Source organism: Grammomys surdaster, unplaced genomic scaffold (genome assembly GCF_004785775.1).
Source record: "Grammomys surdaster isolate TR1022 unplaced genomic scaffold, NIH_TR_1.0 349, whole genome shotgun sequence".
Classification (NCBI taxonomy): Eukaryota; Metazoa; Chordata; class Mammalia; order Rodentia; family Muridae; genus Grammomys; species Grammomys surdaster.
Genome location: NW_021604768.1, coordinates 879,356 through 889,200, shown reverse-complemented (window position 1 = coordinate 889,200; position 9,845 = coordinate 879,356). Strand labels below are relative to the sequence as shown.

General features: G+C 43.4%; 1 protein-coding gene across 1 annotated transcript; it reads right to left on the bottom strand.

The window, feature by feature from the left end:
- Nucleotides 1-2,267: 2,267 nt before the first annotated feature.
- On the bottom strand, nt 2,268-9,526 carry LOC114630978 (pyrethroid hydrolase Ces2a-like). The gene is made up of 12 exons (XM_028779301.1): nt 9,398-9,526; nt 8,633-8,837; nt 7,328-7,466; nt 6,584-6,717; nt 6,244-6,502; nt 5,016-5,114; nt 4,601-4,741; nt 4,401-4,481; nt 4,083-4,227; nt 3,557-3,694; nt 3,076-3,148; nt 2,268-2,672 (listed from the first exon to the last, which is right to left on the bottom strand). Exons 1-12 carry the CDS (start codon nt 9,471-9,473, stop codon nt 2,486-2,488), a joined length of 1,677 nt encoding a protein of 558 aa, XP_028635134.1. The 5' UTR covers nt 9,474-9,526; the 3' UTR covers nt 2,268-2,485.
- Nucleotides 9,527-9,845: the final 319 nt, after the last annotated feature.

Genomic DNA, 9,845 nt, shown 5'->3' with positions numbered 1-9,845 from the left:
CCATGAGCAGGATGGGGACTCAAATGAGCACTTGAAGAATGCCTAAGGTCACTGTCCAAGTGAGGAAACAGAAGCTCTGATAGGTCAAAATGATGTGCTACGATTACATTGGAACCCTTCCCAGTCAGGCTTTCTGTCCTTGTCTCCACCCTGATGATGATGCTAGCACCCCCACCCCATTCATTCACCTGCCACATGCCCAATCCCAGCTGTAAACTAACTCCAGCACACAGATTCCCCACCTGTCAAGATCCACTGTCCTCCATTCCCCACCCACCCTTTACTTGCCCCCAGCAATGCCCATGATATGTTCATCAAGTATGGCCTGGGAAGATTGCTCAGAGAGTAAGGACAGCCAACTCTGACAAACAACCTGAGTTTAATCTCCAGAACCCACATGGTAAAAGGAGATAACTGACTCCTCCAAGTGTCCCTTTACTTCTATGTATGTGCCATGACACATGAATGCCCATATGTGCATGTGTATATGCACACATATGCACATAAGTGAATATGAAATATTAAACTATTAAGCTATTGTAAACAGGTAGCTTTTGTGAAAATTTACCAGCCGGAGTAGTCATAGACCTTGTAAATAGGTAGCCTTGGCAGATAATACCAACTTAGATAAGGACAAGTGAATCATAGGCAGAGTCATAGTGACCTGTCCCCTGAACCTTCACTCAGCTGATAGCCAGTTCTGAAAGATATCAGTATTCCCCTTGAACACCCACACTCCAGTGTCATCTCCTTCCCCACATCCTGCCTTTTTGTGTTTTTAACCCCTGTGTGAATAACTAAAGATAATGATTTGAATAAATAAATAAATAAATAAATAAATAAATAAATAAAAGAGAAACCATGTCTCTAGAAATAAGAGCTAGTTACCAAGGAAAACAGTTTTTCATAGACTGGTAAGTGGATAAAATATGTTGTGTGGACACTTGTTGGGCATTCCACAATAATAGGAAACAAAAACTTTAAGGGAATGACCTAACCAGTCACAAAACCTTCTAGTTGTGTTGTATTTGAGACAAGTCCCAGGATAGTAAAATAAAGTAATGTCATGTTTACTCTGAAGCATGGTTTAAGATACTGAATGGCAGGAAATGGTTCTGAAGGAAGCATAGAAATTACTCGTGGCTTATTAACCATATACCTAAAATAGATTAGTTTAATTGCATGTAAATTATCCACAGTAGTCTGAGGCTATAGCTCATGGGTGCAATGGCCTAAAATGTACAAGTCCTAAGACCAATCTCTAGCATCATAAAAACAATCCACACTCAAGCTATTAAAAATGAGATAATTATTAAAAGTCTAGAACGTGTTCTGAGTGTCTCTTCAGTTTAGTGTATACACAGGAGCTGATGGGCAGAGGCTGTAGCAATTTCAATCAATACTGTGCATATAGAATGGAAACCTCCTAAGAGGCCAGTCTCACTGAGAGGAAGGTCTTCCCTACCTCCAGTTCAAGTCAGCAAGGACTTAATAGTATCCTTGCAATGGTCTTGTTTGCATATCCTACCAGGAAAGGGTGCAAGAAGGAATCCTTGAGACTAATTTCTCAGAGAACTGATTCTCAACACACAGCAAATCTGTGGGCATCTTGACCCTGAATTTCACAATCTATAAGACTGTACATTTGTTACTGTTGTTAAGTAACTGAGGTTATGATATTTTGTTTGTTCCAGAGATGGGGATCTTGTTATCATTCTCCGATTCCTGTTATCCTCCTATCTTAGCACCACACATGAGAGGACATGTATAATTCCTATTTGTGGTCAATGTTATTTTATGAAAAGAATTCTGAAGGCAAAAGGACTCAGAAAAAGCAGACTTTCTAATGGGAATTACAAATATGCTGAGAGAGGATACAGGATTTGATGGAGTCAGTAGCAGCAGTCTACAGTCCTTGAAGTATGCACTGCATTTGAAGAGCATCTGGGACTTGGAGAAGAGGAGAGTGAGGATGGGCAGAAGATTCTGGAAGTAAGTAAGTAAGTAAGTAAGTAAGTAAGTAAGTAAAGAAGTAAGTAAGGAAGGAAGGAAAGGAGGTAGAGAGGGAAGTAGCAAAAGAAACAGGAAGGAGGAAGAAATGAAGGGAGGAAGGGATGAAGGGAGGAAGGAAGCAAGGAAGGAAACAAGGAAGGAGGAAAAGAAGGAAGGAAAAAGAAAGGAAGGAAGGAAGGAAGCAAGGAAGGAAAGAGGAGCCTAGTCCACTGAAGTGTTAAAGAAGATGGGGGAAATTTGGACTCACACATCCACACTGTTATTAGAGCTTTTATTCACTCTTATGAAAGTTTTTCCAGAGTCATAATGAATAACACACAGAGTGGTTTTCATACATGTCTTAAAGAGCAAATGCCAAGGTTAAAAATGCTTGTGTTCTTGTTGGAACAAATGATTATAGATCAATGGACTTTTTAACTTCAGAATTATCCCATCTGTTTTCAACCTCACACACCTTTCCTGACACAGGATGCTACAGCTCTGCATGCTTGTCCTGTGAACCCTTTAGCTCCTGGATCTTCTGGGGCAGAGTCTTGGTCCAGAACTTCAGCCTTCTGGCCTTCAGGGCTCGGCCCACAGTAGGCTGGGTGTCCAGCTGCAGATACTGCTCATCTTGGTCCAACACAGGCCAGTAGGGTAGACCCTCGCTGTTGGGGTTCCTGTGAATATGCCAGCCAGCAAGGAAGAGTGAAGGTCTCTCATTCACAGCCTGATGCTGATATTTGGTGATAGCAGTGGATAAGCAGACCAAGGCCCTCAGAGGACGTATGGTCTGGTATATTGATATAGATACAAGTGTCACCACCAGGGTCTAATGCATGTGCAGCAAGGCCTGCTGGCTAGATTTGTGTCTCTTTCTCAGAGGTACAATCTAAAGAACTGTACCATAATAGTGTGACTCACCCAACCAATCTCTTGGATGAACAGTAAATGACAGCTGGAAGGTAACTGCCTGAGTGTACCCTGGGCTGAAGACTACCATGTAATTAATGACCCATGCATACTAATGGGGCACACATTAGACCGGACTATAACAAGGTTTAGAATGGGAAGTATTCTCACCCATTTCTTGCAAAGTTGGTCCAGTACTTCATCATCCTCCTTTTCAACAGCTCTTCCTCCTTAGTGAGGTCAACTGCAGGCATAAGGAGAACCAAGTGCTAGCTTCCCCATGCAGGTGCCAACTCATGCTCTCCTACAGAAACCACATCCTGAGGGCAAGCCCTAGCCCTGATTTATACCCTCTTCCCTCCCACTAAGAATACAGGTTTGATCAAATGCACTACATGATATTTCTCAGGTTCATTTCTACAGCAGTGTTTTCTCATTCCTTCTACTTCAACCTAAAATGGGAAGGGTTTGTATTTTAACTCTAGGATGTTTTAGTGGGAGGAGCATGGTTTTTTTGTAAAGCTTGGAAATGTGGAACACTTCTCCTGTCCCCTCAAAGACTCTCAATTTTCCAATTGGACAGAGAGCTCAACAATCACTCAGGAATTCATCTGATGCTTCATTTAGTTCTAGGAAAACATGAAAGACTCACAATTTGTGCCACACAAATAGGAGCCAAACACAAACAGATGGTCATCACCATGGTCTGCCTTCACATAGGAAGGCCTGACATGCTTCATGAAGCTGGGCAGATGCTGGAACTCATAGAAGTACACAGGAGCGTGGGAACCTGGAAGGGAGGACACATGTTGACATGATTTATAATATGGAACTTATCTGCCTAAACTTTGATGACAAGAAACCTTGCTCTACAGTTATCTGGAATCACAGTTGAGTGGTGAGATCCAGACTGGACCACTGGAAAGGGAAACCTTTGTTAAACAGAGATGCTGACATTCCCAGCTGAGTAGATTATAAGACACTGAGGGTAACTAACATATTTCCTCTTCTTACCCTGGATAGGATTCCTGTCTTTTGACTAACCATAAAGATTTTGTCAGAGAAATCTGCCTGCCATAAGAGACCTAATCAAGACATAGGCCTGGACATTGCAGTGCTCACCTGGGTCCCACAGATCTGATCACTCCCTTACTTGCTCTAGTCCAAGATGTACTCACTCTGGAAATGTGCCACTTGGAGAGCAGGGATGGCAAACATGAAATCTCCCAGCATTTCTCTGAACTGTGCTTGGAGAATTTCTGGGTCCTGTGTGTTCCCCATGTACTCTTCCATTAACAGGTCACTACATTCTGGAGGCAGCATCTATACCAGGAAGAATCAGGAAGAATGATGACAGGCAGGCAGCAGCATGTAAGTAAGAATGTGGCCAGCAATAAAATGGGGTTTGGAGGGAAAAGTGGAAGCTTTTCATTGATTCCCCACAGAAACACTATGAGAACCTTCTCTTTCAGAACATGAGCCAAGATTTCTCTCACCATCTTTTCTGCTGTGCTCTTCAGAACAGCTGGCAGGGTGTCTCTGGTTATCTTCTCTATGATATGGTCAAGTTCCATGGACTGGGAAACAGATGATAGTCTTAAGTATTGGATGATTTGGAACTACATCAAGGTATCTCTGATGTCACAACACTGACCATTTGAGTTTACATAGTCAGGAGGTTAGAACTACGTCTCACCTTGGGGATTCCCCAGCCACATTCATCTGAGGTGATACCAATGATGCTGGGGACAGGATGAAAATCCTTAGAGGCCAACAGCTCCTGAGGATGCTTGGGTAAGAACTTCCCATCCACCACTCCAGGGATCATCTTGAAGACCTACACAGCATTGATTGTCAGTGCTGAAGATCAATCATATAAATATTCTTATGCCCATGACTATCCACAGCAACTCCCTATATCCTATCTCATCCCAGGGTTCTATGTACACTCTAGGAAGAACTTTACATGATAATTAGCTTGTCTTGTTCTTTATGCTTACTGTACTGAAAGGACACCAAACCATAGAGATGAGTAAGCACATTGGAGTAGTAAGTAATGGCAATTTCACATTCTGTTCATCAGGTCCTCCAAGACACACAATTCTCCCAACCTGGTTAATAGCCAGGATCTCTTGTTTACTCTTGGCTCGCAGGCAGTGTATCAGGGCTTTTGAGTCTGGAGCCTCACATCCAGATAGGTTGGCTACCGTCTGTAAATGCAAGACACAATGGATAGCTTATCTCTTCTAGCAGGGAACATAGTTTCTGTGATTCTACTAGAAGTTATTTCCACCAAATTACACATCCTAGTGTTTGTTGTGTATGAAAGAAAGAAGTGGAGGTTTTCATATTTTCTGTTGTTCAGAGGTGACATCTGGGAAAGAACATTCTACCTGAATATTGTTTTGTTGTTACTTTAGTCTCTCTCTCTCTCTCTCTCTCTCTCTCTCTCTCTCTCTCTCTCTCTCTCTCTCTCTGTATGTGTTGCTCACGGCTGACAATAGGTATGGTATAGCACATTTTGCCTATGAAGGTCACAGCACAGTCTCAGCTGTTACATGTCATGATCTCCCTTGTTTACATTTGTCTCCACCAGCTTAGTTGGCCTATGACATTCCCGGGAGTCTTCTGTCTTTGTTTTCTATTCTGCCATAGGAACACTGGGGTTTCTGACACTTATTGCCTCCATCAGCTTTACATGGGTTCAGAGGATTTAAACTTGGAACCTCACACTTGCACAGCAAATATTTTTACCAGCCTGCCCTTTCCATCAATTCATGGGTTCTTGTTAGATTTCTTGTTCTCAACTCAACACAATCCATGATCATCTGGAAAGAGGAATTTCAGCTGAAAAAATTGCCTCTATCAGATTGTTTCAAAGGTAAATCTGGGCATTTTCCTGAGAAATTACTGATGTAGAAAAGCCCACTTGACTGTGGGCAGTGCCACCCATGGGTAGGTGTTGTGGGTTGTAAAAGAGGTTAAACTGAGGAAGCCACGGGTAACAAGCCAGTAAGCATGTTGCCCCTTTGCCTCTGGTTAAATTCTGGTCTCCAGGTACATGCCTGAGTACATAGTTTCCTCAAGATTGGTCATAAGGTGTGAGCTGAAAGAAACCTTTTCCTCCCATAGGAGCTTTTGGTAATCGTCTTTATCACAAGTATAACCAACTGGGAAGCCAAGTATAAGTGATTTTGCTCATGACAGAAGTCACTGGATAGAGGTTTGCTATCAAAAAACATGCTCAGCATACATAAAATTCACTTAACTGAACACCAGATCTCCAGAGGCAATGACTGAGGTAGCATTCTAGGGGCTGTTGTTCTTGAGGGCACTTACCTTGTAGACTTCCTCATAAGTGTCAGAAATAAGGTCAGGCAGCAGGGCCACTCCACTCTGCATAATGGCTCCATGAAAGAGTCCTTTGGACATGGGTGACACAACATGGGAAGACACACTTGTGCCTCCTGCTGATCCACCAAATATAGTGACCCTGTCAGGGTTGCCTCCAAAGTAAGCGATATTTTTCTGCACCCAGCGTAGGGCAGCCACTTGGTCCAGGTATCCCCAGTTGCCTCTGGCATGCTGGTCTCCAGTGCTGAGAAGTAGCAGGAAGAAGAATTGCATGGCTGCCCATGTACTACTTAGTCCCTATTACCCAGCCCAGTCCCAGGCTTACCTGAAGAAACCAAGGATACCCAAGCGATACTGGATGGAGACAATTACTATTTCCTCAGTAGCTGCCAGTGTGGATGCATCAACCATAGAGGCCCATCCGACAGCCAGTCCACCACCGTGGATCCACACCATCACCTGGAAACAGCAACTCAGATGCCAGGAGGCCCACACACATCCCAAGCTTGTCTACACTGCCCACTAGGTTATCAAATCCTTTGTTCTGTGTAGGTTGATCTAGAAAAAAAAAACTCCTCAGGATCTCAGGAAATGAGTTACAGATGAGGTGCTTTAGGCCTGTGAGCATGTTTCCATTCCTGCTTCCCCAACAGAGAATCTCAGCATGGATTAGACTCTAGGACTAAATTAAAGTCATTCTTCCCCTCAGACCCATCTAAGTGGAACAAAAACTGAGTGTCTTTCTTAGTGACTTTCCTGATTGCTAATCAGAATGGGCTTCAGATTCCACTGGCCTAACAGAAAACTTGCTGCTAGAAATTTGGGTGATGTCAATATTCAGCTGTTTTGAACCATCTTGAGTTAGTGTGCCAAATTGATAGAATTCCTGGTTTAATTTCATACCTAGACCCTCTTTCCCATTTAGTGACCCAGGACTCAGAGTCACACTCAGTAAGGTAAGACTACTAATCAGGATCTAAACTGCAGTGGAGCTCAGAATTATTTTGTTCCTTCCCATCTTCCACAGAAATAAATGACCTGTTCCCAGTGGCCATAGACTGACACTGACCGGCAGTTTAGAGCCCTCAAGGGCATGAGCTGGTGTGTAGATGTTGAGATACAGACAGTCTTCAGACATAGGAATGGGAGGCATGGTCACCTTCATCTTCTTCATAAACTCTGAATTCATCACATCAGTCTGCAGACACCTAGTGAAAATGGAAGGCAGGAATTCCAAGATATGTGGTGTCTAATCTGTATCTTAGTCTAAATTTTCTCTTAAGCACCCACAATTACTGCTTTCCATGATGGCTTGCTAACATGATTCTTCTCTAAAGTCCCTACCACAGTAAAGGCCACCAGTCCTGTGCAAATGGAAGTAGAGACAAATTTTTTCATGGAGACCTTGCCATACATAGTTATATTCTTGGGGACTACTTTATGGAGACTTATGACAGCTTCATTGAAAATTATACACTTTCTGTTCCAACATTCAATCTTTCTATATACAAAATTTAAATCTTGGAATGGTGGTTAGATTTGATTGTTGACTTGACACACTGTAGAATCACCTGGGAAAAGAATGTTACTAAAAGGTTGTCTTGATCCTGTTGGGAGATTGGCCTGCCAATGGAAAGTTCTCTTGATAATGTTCTTTGCAATACGAATACCTGCGCATGGTATGAGGCACTATATTGTAGGATGGGCTGCTGGGTTGTATAAGAATGGAGAAGGTAAGTGAAGGTTAATAGGCATGCCTGTGACGTTTTACTCTGTTCCTCATTATGAATGTGATACAATCAGCTTTCTTAAACTTTTGCCTCTGTGATTTCCCACCTGTGGTTGATTATATGCTTGAAGTGTCAGTCACAAAAAAATATGTCTTTATTAATTAGGGATATGTTATCACAGCATCAGAAATAAAACAAAGATATTGTGTAATAGGATAGTGTACCCACTTAGCAATGATAAGAATGAATGGATAATACCATTCTATATGGTAGTGAGATATTCTTCAGTTCACTTCCAAGTACCAATAAGGTATCTCCTTGTTTCACATAGTTTCCAGTTGGAAGCATGTGTACTTTTTCTTAGTCAATGATACAGGGACAATGAATGATCACAGTGACAGGGAAGAATGAGCAAAGTCTCTGTTCCTTACTGCAGTACCTTCAACTAACTCCCTACAGGTGTCAAGCTCTGACCCAGCAGGCTGGCACCATTTTTCTACTGTAATCCTTAGCACATTTGTCAGAAAACTGCATTGGAGATGCCCCTCAGCACAGAAAGAAAACTGCTATAGAGCTGAGGTGGAGGAAGCAATTCACTGTGGTCTAGAGCACTGGCCTAAAGCCTCCTAGGTTCAAGAACTTACATGGCCGGCTCTGAGGTTCCATCCCTTATACCACTCCATGGCTCAGGGTCCTCAGGAGGTGCAAAGCGCAGTGGTCCTACAGGAGGCTTGGCAAAGGGAATTCCCAGGAAGGTGTGGACACCAGCTTTAGTGTCCTTCACGTGGACAAAGCTGCCTCTCACCTGTCCGGAGTGTGTGTTCCTGATGGGGCTGTCTGAGTTCTGGCCTGTAAGTAGAGAGATGTAATCAGCTGTCACCACATTTGGGAATTTCTACCTTGTCATCAACATGGTACACGGGGAAGGTAAGCTGGGTTGTCTCAGTTCTGCAGTAGGATGTGGAAATGAGGGCTTCTGGATCACCTAGGATCACCTGTTGGTCCTAGGTCCTTCTGGATCACTTGTCCTCTGACCTTCTTGCACACTAACAGGGTTCTTCCCCATTCAACAAAGTGACAGGCTCAGTTCCACTTGGTATTATGAAGGAATCATCGTCATTATCCATGTTCAGTACCATTTCTAGGTACAACCAGACACAGAGGAGGGACCTGTGTTGCCTGTTCTTCTGTCTATTGCCTCATCCGTATATGCTAATATCAGACATCTCTGACCACTGTGTGCCCTGGTGGGACATTAGCAAGCACACAATCCCTATGCTGTCATCTCTCATTCTCCACCAGCTCCTTTTTCCTCCCTGTTGCCTTCCATCCCACGAGCTCAACATCTGATTCTACAGAACTGGGGCAGCTCTGACACCCATCCCTCCTGCTCACTAAGATAGTCTCACCATGCACATGCTGGAGGAGAAGCAGGAGCCCATAGGCCACAACATACAGCCAATCAGGAAGTTTAGCAAATGGCATTGTTGAATCTCAGGCTTAAACCTGTGCTGCTGCAAGATGACAGTCTCACAGCAGGAAACAAATCAGATCTGCCTGGATTGGGCAGGAATTTGTACCCTTATGGGTGTAGTTGTAGACATTTGATTGGATGGGGCAAAGTTCTTATTTCAGAAGAACTGATAAGGCAGAAGCCACAGGAAGCCAATAGCCAGCAGACAGGGCAAAGGCACTTGTGCAGTTTCTGCTCCTTCCCTCTCCTTCTGGACAGACACAGCATGGAGTCTGAAGTCCTTCTGAATGCCAGGATCTCTGATCTCCAATATGGAGTCATCATGATCCCTGGTTCTTTTACTCATCAATCTAATATGGGTGCTGGTGTGAAGAGCAGGGAGC